This window comes from Ornithorhynchus anatinus, chromosome 14 (genome assembly GCF_004115215.2).
Source record: "Ornithorhynchus anatinus isolate Pmale09 chromosome 14, mOrnAna1.pri.v4, whole genome shotgun sequence".
Classification (NCBI taxonomy): domain Eukaryota; kingdom Metazoa; phylum Chordata; class Mammalia; order Monotremata; family Ornithorhynchidae; genus Ornithorhynchus; species Ornithorhynchus anatinus.
This window is the reverse complement of record NC_041741.1, coordinates 4579477-4599009: the sequence shown is the minus strand read 5'-3', so window position 1 is coordinate 4599009 and position 19533 is coordinate 4579477. Positions and strand designations below refer to the sequence as shown.

General features: G+C 38.7%; 1 protein-coding gene across 2 annotated transcripts in view; it reads right to left on the bottom strand.

Annotated features, from left to right (window-relative positions):
• The window catches only part of SOS2 (SOS Ras/Rho guanine nucleotide exchange factor 2), a 67951-nt gene that overhangs the window by 11981 nt on the left and 36437 nt on the right, over nt 1-19533 (bottom strand). For both annotated transcript variants that reach the window (XM_029078694.2, XM_029078695.2), the window contains exons 7-16: nt 18585-18695; nt 17030-17128; nt 7541-7668; nt 5866-6521; nt 4708-4789; nt 3889-4011; nt 2372-2475; nt 1295-1517; nt 448-567; nt 148-310 (exon numbers count right to left, since the gene is read on the bottom strand). In XM_029078694.2, coding sequence (XP_028934527.1) covers nt 148-310; nt 448-567; nt 1295-1517; nt 2372-2475; nt 3889-4011; nt 4708-4789; nt 5866-6521; nt 7541-7668; nt 17030-17128; nt 18585-18695 — 1809 coding nt within the window. The remainder of the gene's footprint in view (nt 1-147; nt 311-447; nt 568-1294; nt 1518-2371; nt 2476-3888; nt 4012-4707; nt 4790-5865; nt 6522-7540; nt 7669-17029; nt 17129-18584; nt 18696-19533) is intronic.

Sequence of the window (19533 nt, the reverse complement as noted above, 5' to 3'; positions counted from 1 at the left end):
ATAATCACATATTTTGCTAGTCCTTTTTATTTACTATTTTTACTGAAAACTTCCACTTCCTCAAAAAATTAGGACAGAAAAAGGCTTGCATACTTTTATTACATAGGTTAATTATTTCTAAAAAACACAAACCAGTGTAACACTTACCTCAAATGTGTGGTCTAGCCTGTACACAGGCACTGAATTCACTGCACTGACGATCTCCAACACACCATTGAAATTGTTTAAATCTTGAAAAACCTGCAGGATTTCTATGACTCTACTCAACACTGCCACTCGTTCTTCAAGGTTCTCTGCTTCCACTATACACCTAACGAACAACGGATTTTTGGAAAACACTGATTTAGGAAATTTACTGGATAGCTGAAATTTTTTATAGATAAAAATTCTATACCACCAACCTAAAATTTCATTAAATATTAGAAGAGTAACTGAATCTGTACGTACTTTTCAAACCAAAGAGTAAGATTGGTAGTATGCCTGATCATTTTCAATAAATTTGGGGAATTGATCTCCTTATCTTCTTTAGTCCACACACTTCCAACAAGTTCGGAAGGCTGAACGGCTCTGTTGAACCAGAAGAAAACAAGATTTAAAGGGCTGATAATACCCTTTAATTTTCTCTATGGTACATACAAAAACATTTCTGCTAAAAGTACATTTGCACTGGGAATAGGAAAGGTTAATTGGGTGATCAACTGACAACATCCTGTTGTCAGGAGTCTGATAAAGAGAGGCAGAGTCACATTGAAAGAGAGACCATTCCTCCTGAATTTAATAATGGAGAGGATATCCAATGGGACTGTGAACGGCCACCTCCCTATCCCTCCTCTGCCAGGGTGGAGGGAAGGAAGGACAGGAAGAGAAGGGGGAGATACACAAGTGTGAGCCAGACCTGCCACAGACCCGACAGAGGAATGTGAGCTAGGCCTATCACTGCCCCAGTTGGAGGGAAAATAGGTGACAGCCAGGAATAGAAGAGCCTGGTGTGGACAGTCATTCTTGCACGCTCCAGCCTCTGGTCTAACTTTCAGCCAGTAGCACAGCAGGCCCAAAAAGCTATTAGGGGGAAATGAATGGCTTTGGGTCCAGAATCCCAATAGTGGGGAGCCATTCATTCAATCATATTGTGCTTACGGTGTGCAGAGCACTATATTAAGCACTTGGGAAAGTACAAGAAAGAGTGACAATCCCTGCCCACAACAACACAAATTAACGAGTGACTTTTGTACTTATGGGGCCTTCTAAAAGATCTTCTTGAATTTAAGACTGAGGAGCCACTTCAGTTCTTTACCTGTAGAGGTCAGATTCAAGAAGTGTTAGCTGACGAGCAATTTCTATCGGATGGAGTGTCATGAGGTCAAAAGTTTCCAACTGTCCCGATCTGCTGAGATGCCATTCAATTGGTGGAGGTGGACTTTCGAATGTAATGTTATGGCTGATTCCATTTGCCTGAGCTTGTTTTTTCCGCCTGATGATTTTAGCAATCGATTCTACCCACTTCTTCATGGCTTTTCCTGAAAAAACAACACACCTGTGGAAAAGCCTTTCACGTATAAGCTTCAATATACTTCTACAGTCAAAAACACCCACCCCTGGGGTGAATTTCATTCATTCATTCAATAGTATTTCAGCGCTTACTATGTGCAGAGCACTGGACTAAGCGCTTGGAATGTACAATTCGGCAAGAGAGATGATCCCTGACCAATGACAGGCCCGCAGTTTAAACGGGGGAGACAGCAAAGCAAAAGAGAGCAAAACAAAAAGTAGACATCACCATCAAGATAAACAGAATCAAGGAGACGTACACCTCATTAACAAAATAAATAGGATAATAATATATACAAATGAGCACAGTGCTGAAGAGAGGGGAAGGGGGAAGAGCAGAGGGAAGGGGGGGTTCAGTCTGGGAAAGGTGGGGGCTCAGTCTATATATCACTGTTAGTTGTGCATTCTTTGAGTGTGAAAAATAAACACATCCAAATACATATATATAATTTTACAAGTGCATGTTTGTGCACTTGTATTTTACAAGTGCAACTTGTAAAATAATATCTTGTTAAAACATCTCTATTTTAACAGTCATTCAAAACAGGAAAAATGAGAATTTGAGGATAAACAAACTATAAGAGTACATACCAAAATAAAGAGAAAAGCTATGTTTAGTTTGTATACTTACCAGGACTTATCTGTATCTATAGTGTGTTCACAATGTAGATGAAAAATACCTAAGTATTAGTTTTTTTCCCTGCACTTTTAAGGCGTCTTCTACCCATCTTGGAAAAGCAGAATAGTTTAGCTATCCTCAAATTATTCAAAAAAGTTAGACATAAAATTGTGATTGGCAATCAGCCCTTTGCACCCAACATACCTCTTACACTTGTAATAAAAGATTCTAATTTTTCAAGCAATTCCAAATCTCTCTCAAAGTCGTAAAAATGGTGCTCAACCCAGTGTCGAAACACATTCAGTATCCTGGCAAAAAGCAAAACAGGCATTTTTAGTAAAACCCCAAAACAGAACACTACCTCCTCTTCTTCCCCATATCGACAGCTTCAAGGAATGGATCTAACAGAAGGACCCACCATGGGTTTCGAATGGTGAATCCCTGCTTAGAATCTAGCAGCCTCCATGACATTCCAGGACACAATTTTGACTCAGCACTACTGAGTCAAGCTATCCTAAAAGAACACAAAAGCTGCCACTACACTTCCAGTAGAGTTACCAGGATCGCCTGGCTGTTGATAGAGCCCCAGAAGAGTGGTAGCCCACATGCCTGAAAATCGTAGGGCTCAAAGCTGAAGTCGATCAGATTGGCTTGAGCTGGAAAAACTACTCACCCTTTACAGTCTGTCCAACATTGCCCAATTGTGGGAGGTTTCAAGGGGGGCACTGTGGGAAAGGTAGGGGACAATCTTCACTGACAGAGGTAAATACTTGGCTGGGTGACCCAGTATAGAATTGGTAACATTCTTAAACTCAAGTATTGCTTTCCGCACATGCCCGGTACTCCAAATACAAGTCCCATTCACTCACTGGAACCACTTCACAAGAGAGAAAGCACCACCTGTTATACTACAACCTACAAGTGAGTAGAGAGTCCCATTTCCAACTTGTCCTAGGCTCTCTTCAGTCCTTAGCTTTAGATTGTTGCTTGAACACAGCATAAAAGACCAAACAACCACCCTCACAGGCTCCAGCTGCTTCCCTATCTCTGGCAAGTTCCTAAATGGCACACTTAGCCAGTGTAAACTCCTCTAGACTGTAATCTCATTGTGGGCAGGGTACTTGCCTACCAACTCTCCCAAGTGCTTAGCACAGTGCTGGGCACAAAGAGAGCGCTCAATAAAATCAATTGATTCACTGATTTGATTTACATTAAATATAAATTACATATAAATGACACATCTGTAATTTATGTATTTCTGTATACTAATGTCTGTCTCCCTATCTAGACTTTAAGCTCGTTGTGGGCAGGGAATGTGACTGTTGTTTTACTGTCCTATCCCAAGTGTGTAGTGAAGGGCTTTGTAAACAGGAAGCGCTCAATAAATATGACTGACTGACTGAATGAATGAATATCCTGGCCTACCTCAGAGCAAAGTGAGAAGGAGAAGGAGGAGAAATTCTCTCACCACTCTGCAAGCCGTTGGAGAGATGCAATTATATCCCTTTGGTGGACAAAGTCATGTTATCCATCTCCACAGGAGGGAGAAATGGACTTCAGTTAATGAACCCCTTTCCCCACCCACCCTCTGCCACCTCTGTGGAGTGGACACCTCTCCTACATTACACTTTCAGCTATGAATGGAAGTGAACAACCCCTGTGGGAAGCTGTTGTTGAAGCTCTAGATTTGTTTTGGAAATATAATAATAATAAGCCCAAACCTCAGTTGAACGGGCTGGACATATTCCTTGCGAAACCTTTTAAGGTCTGCACTGATGGGCTGCTCTCCTTTCTCTACTGCCAGCCTATCCGCTTCTGTAGGCTCAGGATCTGGGATTTCAAACCTAAAAATAAAGCACAAGAAAATACACTCACTCTTGACAGTTTTGCTGTGAAAGCTACCACAAGACTGGAGGAAATAAAGTTGGCTTTCTTTTGCTTTTCTATAACTTTCAATAAGTTCTAACAGAACTGCTTTAGAAATCTTGGATAATTTGGAGTAAGAAGTCATAAGCTATGTTTGTCCCACTAATTCCATTTTCCAAATTTAGGAGGTCAATAAATTCCTTTAAAGATTTATATCCTTATAGGTGTAAACACAAAAATTCTGTACCCCAAAAATTAGGCAAACACAATGGGAAAAATGCAATTTAGCTAATAAAAAGTCAAAACTTCTTTGAAAAGTTTCCTTCTATTCTATTGTGTGTTCCATCCAATAAAGGAGTGAATACCACACAGAGTTTGGACCTAAAACTTATTTTTCAAAATAATTATAAGCATCAAGGAAGGGAGTCTTTTATTAAAGTATCATCTCAGTTATAGATTTGGGCTGCTGGAACAACATTAGATAGTTAATGTTCTTAATCAAAATTTAATTAATTTCTTTTAAAGTGTTGCAATGTATCAAAGAAATGTAGTTTTATAGAAATACCACTTTATGTTCATTTTGTGTGGACAAAACATGAAATCCTCCATACAACCTGGGCCAGCTTTTAAAAAAAAATTCAATTTAAAAGATAGGTGAAATATTCTCTGCTTACCTTTCGATCAATAAGCTCAACAGTTCCTGTGGTTTGCAAAAGGACCGATACGTTGTAAGGAAAGTTCGCACAAAATTAGGATCTACAAAAGCAAAAGAGTGATGAAAATAAAACTGCAATAACTGTTTTTAACCTGAAGCTGGGGTCACAGGAATCGAATAAGCAAGACAACCTCCATAATCAGATGATGTATTACTAGCCAACCCTTCCATTCCCTCATTCTGCCCAGGGACAGCGAGTGCTGCTCTTCCTCTCCAAAGGGAGAGAACAGCATGGCGAAAATTCACACAGTGTATCCTGGGTGGATTTAAGCAATGAAAAGGAGAGAGGTAGAAGATTTCTGCCCTCAACATGTTCACAGAGACAGCTACCTGTTTGGTCTGTGTGGTAGCTATTACATTCTAGCTGCAATGCTACTGCCAGGACAGGACAAGCCCAGATGCTCTTAGCACATCCTACTTACATGTCCACAGGACAGTATTACTGGAGGCTCAAAGAGTCTGGAAGAGTCCCAAACCTTGGATTACATTGGATTTGTATGACCTAATCTAGCTGGACAGATTTCTAGGCTTAAAGCAGTCCCTAACAGTCTTGGAACTGAGGCAAAAGTTCCAGTTCAGATGAGGCACATGGGAGAGAGTCACATTTGAGCAATGTAGAACCGTTTCTGTACACATGATCAAGTGAATTTGCCTGCCCCACAATTCCAAACTCATCATTACAACCTAATATTAATTTCCAATTTGATTTATAAATCCAAATACACAAAAGCATATCATTTTAAGCATCTGAATCTGAATGGAACCAACTCAGCGATGATTTTTAAAAATGATATTGTTAAGCACTTACTAGGTGCCAGGCACTGTACTAAGCACTGGGGTAGATATAAACTAATCAGGTTGGACACAGTCCATGTACCACAAGGTGCTCACAGTCTTAATCCCCACTTTAGAGATGAGACACAGAGAAGTTCAGGGCCTTGCCCCAGGTCACCCAGAAGACAAGTGGAGGATCCAGGATTAGAACCCAGGTCCTTCTGGCTCTCAGGCCCATGTGCTAACTACTAGGCTTTTGTTGCTTCTACTGCCTGTTCTCTGAGAAAACATATTTTTAAGTATGACTGCCCTCCCTCTTCAACAAGCAAATACCCCCACATACCTGCATACATATGATATGTTAGTCTTTCAATTAATTTCACCACAGTTCCTCCTTTAATTATAGGAATTCCACTCCTACTTTGTAAGTTTTCTTCAAAAACAATGTTATCTTCAGAGTCTTTCACAACAAAACGATACAATTCTGGGCTGGGAAGTCTCAGTGGCTGCTCATTTTCTTCTTTAAGTAACACAGAATCAAGCATTCGATCCAGAGTACTCCGATACTGAAGAGAAATTAAAGCTGCCATCCAATTGTTTTTTTCCTCAGCAGACTTGGCAGAAAACACAATGCTGTTTTCATCTTTGGAAACTAATTCAAAAGCATGCTTGCATTCACTAGTGTCATCTTTATCATTGATTTGAATTTTCCTCATGATAAATTTTTCTTTTAGTCTAAACTCTGCACTGCTGTAACCTGGAAGCCGGGACTGTCCATGATTTGTTTTACAACTGATCATCAAGCCATCGAAGAGAAAAATATGGCGTTCATGCTTAGCTCCTAATCTTGTTAGTGGACCTTCCATGATGAATTCATTACAACACTGGCCAATATCTTTGCCTTCCCATCCATCAATATTTTTCTGAATTTCATTCATTTTTTTGATGGCCAGGTGCTTGCTTCTTATTTGACGGTTATAAAACCGACAAACTGGATCCCTAAAATGCAAACAACAAATGAACTGTTTAGATACTTCATGGAACAAAAGAATATGATGCCTTTCTTCACCGAAACCTCTGCCCTCTGAATAAACCAAAATGCAAAACAAGTGCCAAAACTTGGCAGTGGAAAAGCATTGGACTCAGGTACAGTTTTTGGTTCCCTGTTACCACCTTTCCCCGTGACCACCTCTGCTACTAGCTCACTGAGTGCATCTGGACAAATCATTTTCCTTTAATTTCCTTTCCTCATTTGTTTCTCTCTAAACTGTAAGCTTGTTATGGGCAAGGAACATGACTACCAACCCTTACTCTGTACTCTCCCAAGTACTTTGTACACAGTGAGTGTTCAATAAGTATAACTGACTGAAAATAACGTCTTTATCCTTCCACACTTATGCTACCAATCAATAGCTGTAGCACTGCATTTTCTCCTCTCAGTGGTGTGAATAGCTTCTATTAACCTCCCTTGAGAGATTACAAGGTCCTCGAGGGCAGAGTCCAGGTCTATTATTCAACATGGTACAGTTCACTTGTATACAGTAGGGAACATCCAAGAATGAGATATAAAGAATTTGGAAGCTTGAGAATTTTGAGTAGTAGATAGTATCAAGTGTTGAATCTAATTTCAAGGATAGTACATTTTTTAAATATTAAACCTAATAATGTTGCAGTCTTCTGCATGTCAAAAGTCAAAAGGCTGTAAAAACTACAGGCAGAATACATTTTGCTGATTTTACTCTGCTGGAGATCAAACGTATTTATTGAGCGCTTACTTTGCACAGAGCACTATACTAAGAGCTTGGGAGAGTACAATATAAAAATAAACAGACCCATTCCCTGCCCACAATGAGCTTCTGAATTACTAAGTAAACAAATGTGAAGTACAGTGGCACAGAGTTTCAAGAGTGAAAAATAACTGGTCTACTTGGAAATGTAAAATGGCTTTGGTTCAAAGATACATGGCTGACAGCAAATGTAGTTTGGAGTTGACTCAGATTTTTGGGATCAAATCTTACCCAGGACGTCGTCTAGGTGAATGCTGCCTATAAATCCGTTCCATACTACATTGAAGATTCAACAGCGCAGTAATGGCTTGTTTCAAACACTCTCTGTCCTCCTCTTCTTCACTGCATTCTTGTAATTGCTAAAGGGCATAAAAGCAAAAATACATTTTGTATAATACTTGATTATTTTTTCCTAATCTTCTGAAAACTACAGAAATGTACTATTTTAATATACACATAGAGTATAATCAATTAATTGAAGAAAATTTTGCCAAACTAAAGGGAATACAATATACAAAACAAACTGCCAAATAATTCCGGAACTATTACTATTTTAATACACGCACAGAGAATATAATCAATTAATTGAAGAAAATTCTGCCACACTATAGGGAATACAATATATAAAACAAACCACCAAATAATGCCGGGACAACTTTTTCCACAGCTCCTATTCTTCTTGGATTCTCTTCCAAGTTTTCCTGCAAAATGCATTTCTGGCATATATATATATATATATATATATATATAACAGAATAAGGACTGAGTAGGAAAAAAACATCACACATAATTTTACTGGTTAGTTAATGGAGTTGGACTGAAAAATACCATAAAGTCATATTCCTACATGTATTAGCTGTCCTTCAAATTACCAAGCTCTTATTCATGCCTATGTGTATGGCTGAAGATAGATATACGACCACCAATCCATGGCAGTGATTGATGTATCTGTACTTACAATATATGTTATTTTTTTTTCCAATCAGCTTTCTTGGTATGCCAATCCTTCTGAGGCCTCTGCTCAAGAAAAGCAAACCCTTCTCCTGATTGCTGAATGACAGTTTGATCTATTCTCTGCTGCTGTCTCTTAACAGTCTGGTCTATACTGCATTGCTTGAGATTATGTTTCACTGCTTTTTCTGTTGGATAAATATCATTTTAGCTTGTGATACCCAGCACCTTCGATAGCCCGTTGTCATCCATCTCCGCATGCCCCATTCAATCAAATTCTTTAACAATTAACATTGCCTCAATACTACTACTAATAATAGTTGTATTTATTAAGCACCGCCTACTTGCCAAGCACTGTACTAGGGATAAACGCAATACAAGCAGATTGACCATAGTAACTATCCCACGCGGGGCTCTCAGTCTAAGGGGAAGGAGAACAGGTATCTTATCCCCTTTTTAAAGATGAGGAAACTGAGGCATAGAGAAGTTAAGATTCACCCAATGTCCCACAGATAGCAAGTGGAGGAGCCAGGATTAGAACCCTCTGACTGACAACCAGTAGCTCCCTGTTGATGATCCAGTCTTCCATATCCATGTTAATTATGTATGGACAGACATGCCTTCTGCTTTAGGTCTAGGCCTCTCAGCCATATTGAAGGTTGTTTATCAGTTTTATAGACCTTTAGCTAGGTATGAAGACTGATACCACCACATGGCCTTTCAAACTCCAGAAGAAATGCTTCCCCACTTGGTTCAGCTTTCTACTATTTTATATTATTCACTCATTCATGTTGAATGATGAACTTTGTCTTAATAATAATAATAATGTTGGTATTTGTTAAGCGCTTACTATGTGCAGAGCACTGTTCTAAGCGCTGGGGTAGACATAGGGGAATCAGGTTGTCCCACATGGGGCTCACAGTCTTAATCCCCATTTTACAGATGAGGTAACTGAGGCCCAGAGAAGTTAAGTGACTTGCCCACAGTCACACAGCTGACAAGTGGCAGAGCCGGGATTCAAACTCATGACCTCTGACTCCAAAGCCCGTGCTCTTTCCACTGAGCCACGCTGCTTCTCTGGCTGCTTCTTCTGCTTCGCTGTCTTCTTCCTCACTGCTTAGTACAGTGCTTTGCACATGATGAGTGCTCAGTAAACAGTACTGAACGAATTAATCCTCGGACACTGTATTACCTAGGCTTCCTTGAAGTCTTGTGGTATTTCCTCAGAGTTCTATTTTTGAGGGAAAGTTCACGCTGCATTCCCTACTCTTTCTTTACTTGTACATTTACTAATGACCATGTGGTAGAATGTCTTATACTTTTCATATTTCAAAACAAATGAGTTCTTGTTTATTCTTATACTTATTTGGAGATGAAGGCTGTGAGTCTCTCGTGGGACAATCTGATTACTCTGTATCTACCCCAGCACTTAGAACAGTGCTCTGCACATAGTAAGCACTTAAATACCAACATTATTAGAGAAGCAGTGTGGCTCAGTAGAAAGAGCCCGGGCTTGGGAATCAGAGGTCATGGGTTCTAATCCTGGCTCCACCACTTGTCAGCTATGTGAATTTGGGCAAGTCACTTAACTTCTCTGAGCCTCAGTTACCTCATCTGTAAAATGGGGATCAAGACTGTGAGCCCCATGTGGGACAACCTGATCACCTTGTATCCCCCACAGCGCTTAGATCAGTGCTTTGCACATAGTAAGTGCTTAACAAATGCCATCACTATTATTTGGAATCCAGAATACCTTTGGGCTTTTAGCTTTGACCCATGACCTCTTAATATTTTAAAATAGATTAACCAAATAAGCTTTTCAGGAAACAATGACCCCTCAAAGTGAAAGTGACTAACTGGCACATAATTCAACTATTCCAACAAATGAATTTAGAAAACTATGAAAATTCATGTGTCACCACTTCACTACCTGAAATAAGTTATGTAAATTCAAGAATCAGTCTCAACAAGGAGATTCAACTGTAAGCTTCAAATATACCAATAAAAAAGTTTCAAGTATATAAAAAAATTTATCATTTACGGAAAAATAAAGTCACATAATGACTGAATCTGTTTCAGATGATCGAAATCTCACTGCAGCAAGATAACTGAAAAAGGCTATCTGCATTGTTTGGAAAATGGTTACCATGCACAAAATATGACAGCACGAAAATTCTCAAAAACAATAGTCACACTTCAACTTTGGAGGAAAATTCCGTAAGGGTTGTTTTAATACAATAAAAATAATTCAAATAGCCCTTTCTATAAACATGCTTCTACCCCAAATCAGGGGATACGAATACTTGTTTATGTTTTAAGATCAGTAAGGTAGTGACTTTCTTTTCCTTCCTTCAGTAAAGATTGGAGGCTTCCTCTAAAACAAATTAAGAAAATAGCATTTGACCCATTAGGCCCACACCCTTATTCATGGGATTTAAAGCACTAATCTCCATACATTGCACCACGTCAAAGTATTCTGTGGTATAGAATGGTATCTTGTGATCAAGACCATGGGAGGAATTAAATGATTTGAAGAGTTTATGAAACTGTTATGCCACTAAACATCTGCTGCAGTCCTGATATTGTAAATGGTTTGGTACAAGAGTGAGGGAAAAAGACATGGCGCTAGCTTTATCAAGGATATAAAATATGGCTACAAGTGACAGAAAAACCCCATACAAGTGAGAATGGAAATCTAATTCATGTGCTGCTAGAAGAGTTCTTGTTTATAGGAATTCCTCACCATCTATACCTAGAATCAGTTTTTCCAATAAAAGACAGCAAAAGGAGATGTTTGAATGTTTATTGGAGCCTTTCAAATCATAAATACTGCTCAAAAATCTAACTGCTACAGTAATGTCTGTCAAAAAAGGTCAGTTTTCATAGCTGAAGATGCCAGTATATTGAGTTTCTGCAGCTGATCTTCATTAAATTGGTCAAATTATTATCAAGTGACTAACTAGTTGTTCAACAGACAAATGCATTAAAATATGCAAAATTCATTTTACAGGTATAATTTTTATTGGCGCTAATGTTGGATCTATTCACAATGTTTTCGACTATGACTGGCATTTGTGCCATGTGGCATTACAAAATAAACTATGATTAGCAATTTGTAACAATTGCTCAGAGAAGTAAACTATTTGAGGTTAAAGTGAGGAATCCCTAGAGCCAGAAATGGTCATTTTTCTGCAGATAGAAAGATTAAATCCTTTCCTTTTTTCATGATTGTGTAAGTAGGTTCAGAATGTGGACTTCATAAACTGAACATTCTACACTGTTTGTTCATTTCCAGCAGGTTGAATTCAATTTAATCAACTGTGGGAACATTTGTTCCTGACCCAGATCTTTAAGATATATTGTTTCCCAGCATCGTAGTTTGACAACATAATCCATCACTCGAATTACCCAAGCAACTTCATCATGGGTGCAATTCTCCAAATACTAAAGCCCTAATATCTCCATATACTAAAGCACTAATATTTGTGTAACCAAAATTTGAAAGAAATAGTCAACGTTTCCACAAGTACCCATAATTATAAATTGTGTTTTGCTCATTATTCCAGGTGCAATGACTCTGGATAGTTTTGGGGTTTGGCAAAGCACCCAAGTTGTTCCTTCAATGGGTGCAAATGACAAGAACAAGTAAAGAGGATCAAAATCAGGCGCTGATGTTTTAGTAAGTCATTTGCTAAGTAATTATGCTAAGTACCCAAACAGGTGTTTGGGGAGAAAAGTTAAAGAGAAGTACCTGTAGAAAGCTTCTCAGCTAAAGATTCACTGATCAATCAATTGCATTTATCGAGCGCTTACCATATGCAGAGCACTGTACTACATTCTTGGAAGGGTACAATATAACAGAGTTGGTAAATATGTTCCTTGCCCACAAGCTTCGAGTTTATAGAGTGATAGACATTAATATGAATAAATGAATTATGGATAGGTACTTACATGGTATGGGGCTGAGGAAGGGGTGAATAAAAGGGTGAATGAAATTGATAGTGATACTTCAATAGAGAGTTAATTCTCACAATCTTGAATGGACATTTAATCCCTTGACTGGGAGGATAATTTGACCAAGATTTTAGATATGTAAGAATTTCCTTGACCTTATGAAATATCTTTAAATATATTTACCAAGCTTCTCTTGAACTCATATTAAAAGATGCATCTATTAGGTATAACTGTATGCCTTTAGCAAGACAAATTGTGATTTACAATTAGTTTTCCTTAAATCTTCTTGCAGTGGCACTCAATTTAAATCTGAAACATAGGGCATATCTGTTTTTCCAGTAGTTATGATCTACTGTTGCCTTTAAATTTCAGAGAGGGGCAGTATTTGAAGTATCTGTTACCAGACATTTCTCTCCTTTACTGGACCTGAAAATATGAGCTTCCTTTATTTCTATATCTATCTCCCTGCAGTGCACAGATATCATTTGGATTTATCAAAACTAGAAGAATATTTTGAGATGAAAAGCTTCTGCAAGTGACTTGTACAAATACTCCCAACAAGCACATTTGAATATTTTTCAGTACTCTCAATATTTCTGACTACACAAGAACTTGGCAACATGGTTAAGAACCATATTTGAGGTATGAATAAGTACTTATCAATTTTATGCCTTATTTATGTTAAGTACTGTTCTACTTGCCAACTGAAAGTTTATTTTAAATAAGCCACATGTTTGTGATACACTAAACTGGCAACAGTTGGAGGTATTCCCATCATTGAATAACAGATACTCTAACAAATGCTTTCTATTGCCTGGGCTTGGGAGTCAGAGGTCATGGGTTCCAATCCCGGCTCTGCCGCTTGCTAGCTGTATGACTTTGGGCAAGTCACTTAACTTCTCAGTGCCTCAGATACCTCATCTGTAAAATGGGGATTAAAACTGTGAGCCCCACGTGGGACAATCTGATCCCCCTATATCCCCCCAGCACTTAGAACAGTGCTTTGCACATAGTAAGCGCTTAACAAATACCACCATTATTATTATTACTGCATTTCAGCTTAGCATAATAAAAAAATCCAAAAATAAATTAAGACTCTTGTGCCCAGTAACTCAAATTTAATCCAAATGGAATTGTTGAGTTTTTTTCAAGGAATCTTATGATATTAATCCAGTAATTATTTCCACTGGGAGATTATCAAAAGAGTACGGGGCCTGCTAGTGCAATATTTGGCTCCAGAAAACACTAAGAGTCTACTGAGCTGTAGTACTGCCTGACTTCCTCTACGGCTAAGAGACCTGGACTACCACCAGGCAGTCACACCTGGTCCTTGTCCTTGGGGCAGTTCGCCCAACTTCATCTATGGGTTAGTCTCAATATCGAATGACAAGACGATAGCACAAATGATGAAGTTGTGAAACGTAGTCCCCTAATAATAATAATTTGGTATTTGTTAAGTGCTTACTATGCGCCAAGCACTGTTCTAAGAACTGGCATCAAAGCTAGGCCCATGCTGACAAAGCTAGGCTGGAAGGGGCACCTGAAGAGACAGAGGGACAGCAGAACAGCCAAACAACTGCTGTATGGAGCTCTGAAATTGGGAGAGTGAAAGCCAGGAGGGCAAAAGACACATTTTCAGGTCACGATGAAACAAAGCCTCAGCCAATGTGCATCCCAGGTGAAAACTTGAAGTCAGTTGCTAAAAGGAGTGGCTCTCTTCAAGCATGAGTTTTCTAAGGAATGAAAGGCAACGAGGCAAAAGAGAAAACAGCCCCAGGTGTTACGAACGTTAAGCATGACAACACAAGCTTGGCCTTTTCAGCCACATATGCACTTGGGTGGGAATTTCCTCATCATTTAAATATGAAGTACCACTCTGTGTATCTGTATTATACTAGGAGGATAGAAATCCCAACAAATGCTGAAGATAATGAAGTTCTATCAAAGGAAAAACTGTGCTTTGGTAGATAGTAATTTCTGCTAGAGCACATGCTTTCAATGTCTAGTTTGTCTATAACGCGAGAGAATTAAAGAATGTTCTTCCCACTATATAAGCCTGTCCTGGTATAACATGATCCACAGTGGTTTTAAAAACAAAATGTTCAAGCAACTTCAAGAACAAAATTACCGCATAACTAGTCACAAATAATCATTTGAAAAATAAGGATCAGTGTGTGACTCATTTCATATTCTCCCAAATCCTGAGTACAGTGCTCTGCACACAGTAGGTGCTCAAATTAGTACCAGTTTGACCAGTCAAAAAGTATCTGGGGAGTGGCTGAACCATTATGTAAAACCAAAGGAGTCATTCACTGTGCTTTGGGAGCAGTTATGAAAGGCTGCTTTAAGCAGATGATCGGCTTTGGAAAATTGTGTTGATGATGAAAGGCACAGAATTTTATCGACTTCATATTAGTGATATGCGAAAGTTACATACGTTGCTGTTGTTTCCTTTGCTATCATATTACAGCTTTCAAATCAAACAATATTAAGGAACCAGTTCCAACCAGGTGCTCCCAAATTCATACAAAAGCCTGGTACCTCCTCAGCAACTGACATGAGAAAAAAGAAATAACAGCAAAACTCTGGATGGTTTAGAGATGCAAGATGAGGACTGACAGGGTAGCAAAAGCTCAGAAGCTCTTTAGAATAATAATATACAGTGATCCGTGTGAGCGTTTGTTGGGAGGTGGAGAAAAGGGGAAACTAGATAGAAATTTTCTTTAAACCACAGAAATAATTTCATGCACTAACTTTCACTTTCTTGCTTGCTCCCCACACTGTAAATAATCAGGCATTAATTTATGATACACACGATTTGGTGTGTGAATTCCTGAGACAAACCCCTATTCTACTGCTGTTTAAATAAATCATCCATCAACATTATTTTTAGGTTAAAAAAAATTAAGTACAGTCAAGTGTCTACACAATTTCAAGCCATCAAAAATGGTGGCTATTTAATAGCCCTCAAAATATTATTCATTATTTCAAACAGTACATGAAATATTTGCTGATGACTCTTTTCTTTTATGCATCACAAATCAATCTCCAGCTAATAAAACACAATTAAGACTTAAATGGTAGGCCCTCAAAAGAACTCTTTCTTGGCACTTTGCCTAAACAGCCATTAAAAATTGAAGCTCTGGGCTACAACTGTCCCAAGACTGCTGTTTTCTACTGCCAGTATTAAGCTGCTTCTGGGCACACTGCTTTTTTTCTTTCTTTTAAACTTCTTTGTAGTTTTTTTTCCACACTTGTTCTTGGCACTAGCTCATGTTATATCTTCTTTGTGATGGCGCTGGTCCCTATTAAGTCTTAGCAACAATAAAAACAAATAGAAGGAGACATTCACATCCTTAGCTGTTCCAGTAGAAGAAGGCTAACACACAGAAGGTCAGCGGTGAAAAGACTCCTATTATCCAGTGTTAGGCTACTATTACAATAAAGCAGTGGGCTGGAAATCTCTGCCCATCCTCATAGAAGCATTTCCTATACAAAATTTTGTTGGTTTTTATTTTATTATTTTTCACATTTCCAGATAAGTGAATGCAGATCCTAATCCAGGCAATGCAGGAAAACAGACCACAAATTCCCACACATTTGGAGTAAAATTGCTGTTTCCCAGGAACATTTGGAACATTTTCCAGGTTCCAAACCCATTTCTCAAATTTATACAAAAATATATAAGTTACCTTTAAGGTAAACCTCATATGGTCATTCATCTCTCAAAAAAATCTGTGATGAAAACAATGGATTTTATCCAATCTGAAACACTAACTGAGCAGATATGTGGCAGACTATATTCATTTTAGGTACTGAGTATTCACAGCACTAAATGTGAAAAAATATTTGTTGCTTTTTAACTTTGGAGGGATTCAATGGTAGCATTATAAGAAATTTTCCTCCCTTCTCTTCCATTCTTTCTCATCCCCATCTAATATAAATGGGAACAGGGAAAAAAAAGGAGAAAATAAATTGTAAAGAAACTTCTTTTGGGCTACAATAAGAACTAAAATTTTAAAAAGCAGCAATAGTATGAACATAAATTGGTAAGGATTTACGAGTAGGGGGAATTTATTTATATCCCTCTTAAAATTCCTATGAAAATAACAATTTAGTGGAAACAGCATCAAATTAAGACTCAAAGGGCTCTTGGGTTCCTTTGAATCTTTGTGCCTCAGAATTCCTAGTGATTAAAAAAAACCCAAAAAAAACAAAAAAGGACAAAACTTTCCCATACTCACCTCAGGGAAATGTGAATACAAATTATGAAGACTCTGAATTATCAATTGGAAGAAAGGAAACAACTTCAGGTGGCTTTATCTTTAAATTACATAGTCTAAATTACTTAATGTCTGCCTCACCCTCTAGAATATAAAGTTATTATGGGCATTCAGTCAATCATATTTATTGAGGGCTTATTCTATGCAGAGCACTGTAGAAAGCACTTGGGAGAATGTAGCTACTGATTCCATTATCCCAAGCACTTCGTACAGTGCTCTGCACAAAGTAAGCCCTTAAATACCATTGACTGATTTATTATATCTAATTGTCTTCTACATTTGAAGATGATGCTACTGAGTGTAAATTTTATCACTGTGAAGAGGGTGGTTGAAAAGGGTGATTCTTAACCAATAAATTGTTTCCACAGCATGAATATAAAAAGATCATCTCTTGCTCTTTAATGTTTTAAGCGCCTGGGGCTGTGTTACTGTTTTTTAAAATTCTGCCCAAATCAAATGACAAGAAGGCTTATAGTATTCATAAAATTCCACAAATACTGTAACCTTTTCCCTCAAAACAGTCTCATCTTACCTGTAATAATTCAAAATAGTGCAGGCAATGGTAAACTGGCACCAGCATGAGACGTGGAAGGACATAACGCACTGCCTCTTTAAAACCATCAGCAATGGACTGGAAGGCAAAAAAAAATTAGCTGCACTTGCTTCTCTATTATATAAACTATAAGTAGTCCTCAAAGCTGAGTTTAAAAAACAAACATAAAAAGATTAAAATGGAGAGCAAATAGCTATGGGAAACATATTCTCTTAGCAAATGAGAGCACTGGAAAGTCAAATGATCTTCTCCCCTTGCTCTTAAGCAATTGATGACAATATCTCCTTGATTGTATTTATTGCCATTGTTTTTGTCTGTCTGTCTCCCCCGATTAGACTGTAAGCCCATCAACGGGCAGGGACTGTATCTGTTACTGATTTGTACATTCCAAGTGCTTAGTACAGTGCTCTGCACATAGTAAGCGCTCAATAAATACTACTGAATGAATGAATGAATGTATTTCTACTTCATACAGAGAACAGGCAACAAGAGTATATTCCTTTGCAAAACAATGTCACTGAAAGCCACTGAGTGGTGACAGTGATGCTGGTAAAAACACAAGGAGAGCTACTGATGGCTAAACTGAAGAGTCACAGTGAGATGTTTCTGGGTCGTATGGCCACAGTGAGAACTGCCCTCTCCTTCGGTTTCAACCACCCCTAGAGTCTCACCATCAGGCTACTTGGCAAAAATACAATGGTGAGCTGAAGATCTGCAAAGAGTCATCCAAACTCATTGATGTAGATTTCAAATACTGGTTTCTTCAATCACTATTTACTCTTCACTCAAGTTTGGTGGAAGGAGAAGGAAGGGTGGGGGAAAGAGAAGAGCCACGGTAATATAGTGAGGTAAAGCATGCTTTTCTACACAAAATCTCTCCTGAAATAATCAACTTCGAAGTCCATATCTAGACGTGAGACTGGGAAGAAGAAAAAGGAAGAGAGGGGAGTGTGGGGAAATTAGATTTCTCAACATTGGTCCCAGACACTGGTGTTTGGGATTATGGAACAGCTGCTCAATGTTAACAGGGTATTTTAAGAAAAAAATTATCTCCCTCATTGATCTGGATGTGGTTTTTTTGCAGCTGAATGTGTTTATGTGTTTGAGAAGCAGCGTGGCTCAGTGGAAAGAGCATGGGCTTTGGAGTCAGGGCTCATGAGTTCGAATCCCAGCTCTGCCACTTGTCGGCTGTGTGACTGTGGGCAAGTCACTTAACTTCTCTGTGCCTCAGTTCCCTCATCTGTAAAATGGGGATTAAGACTGTGAGCCCCATGTGGGACAACCTGATTCCCCTATGTCTACCCCAGCGCTTAGAACAGTGCTCGGCACATAGTAAGCGCTTAACAAATACCAACATTATTATTAAGTACTGATTTTTTTTTTAGCTAACATGAATAAAAGTTGCTGCATCTCTCCAAGGACAAAACTGAAAAGATGGGGAACAAAAATTAGAGGGTAATCTACAAAAGTTAGAATTGTAGAGCTGGAGCTCTACTTACCTTTTATATAAAGCCTCAATTAAATCTAAATTTACCTGAAAATGAAGAGCAACTGCAGGTTTGGACATCAAATTATGGAAATGATCATGAAAGTCTGCCGAGAGAATCTCCTGTGACAAGGTTTCATAAGGATCAAACGCTTGCTCCTAAGGACACGGAAAATTCGGTCAGGTTTCACAAGCTTATAGAAGAAATGTCTTTCCTTAGTCCCCTAATCTCGTCTCTCTCCAATCCTCCAATTCCTTTCATTTTATCGGCCTTCTTACCAGTCTCCCTGCCTCCAGCCTTTCCCCTGCCCCATATGCACTGCCTACTGTCTCATCTTCTTGAACCAGCAAGCGGCACTCAGGACATCTCTCCATTCAAAAAACTTTCAATGGCTTTCCATTTCCCTCCACATTACGCAAACCCATGTTCAAAGACCACTTACTTCTGGAGCCCTACCAAACCTGCATAATTCATTAGAGCTTGTGAGCTCCTTGGAGGCAGGGAATGTATGTCTTGCTTCTGCTGAACTCTTTCAATGGTTTACTATAGTACTTTGAAAGAAATATCACCGATCGATCATTCTCTCCTGTCCTGCTCTTTTTACTCCCATCACTTCCTAGCCATGGCTCCAACTTTAGCAAAGAGGGCATCGTAAGTACATCCTATTCCTCACCACTCTTATGACTCCCTCTTCTTCCTTCCTTCTCCCTGCTCTCCTTCTCCTGAGCCTCACACTAAGTAAGGACAGTCATTTGTACATGATTTTTAAGCAGTGGAAATTGAGTGGAAGAACAACTGTTATGCAGCAAAAGGGTCTGGCTGTGGTAAAAATGCCTTCGGCCCAGGAGAGAAATAGAGAAAGGAACAGAAGCAAGCAGTGTGACGCCTAGTGGAAAGAACATGAATCTGGGAGTCACAGAACCTGAGCTGGAATCCCTCTTACCTGTTTAGTGACCTTAGGCAAGATACTCATCTATTAAATCTCCAGTTTCCTCA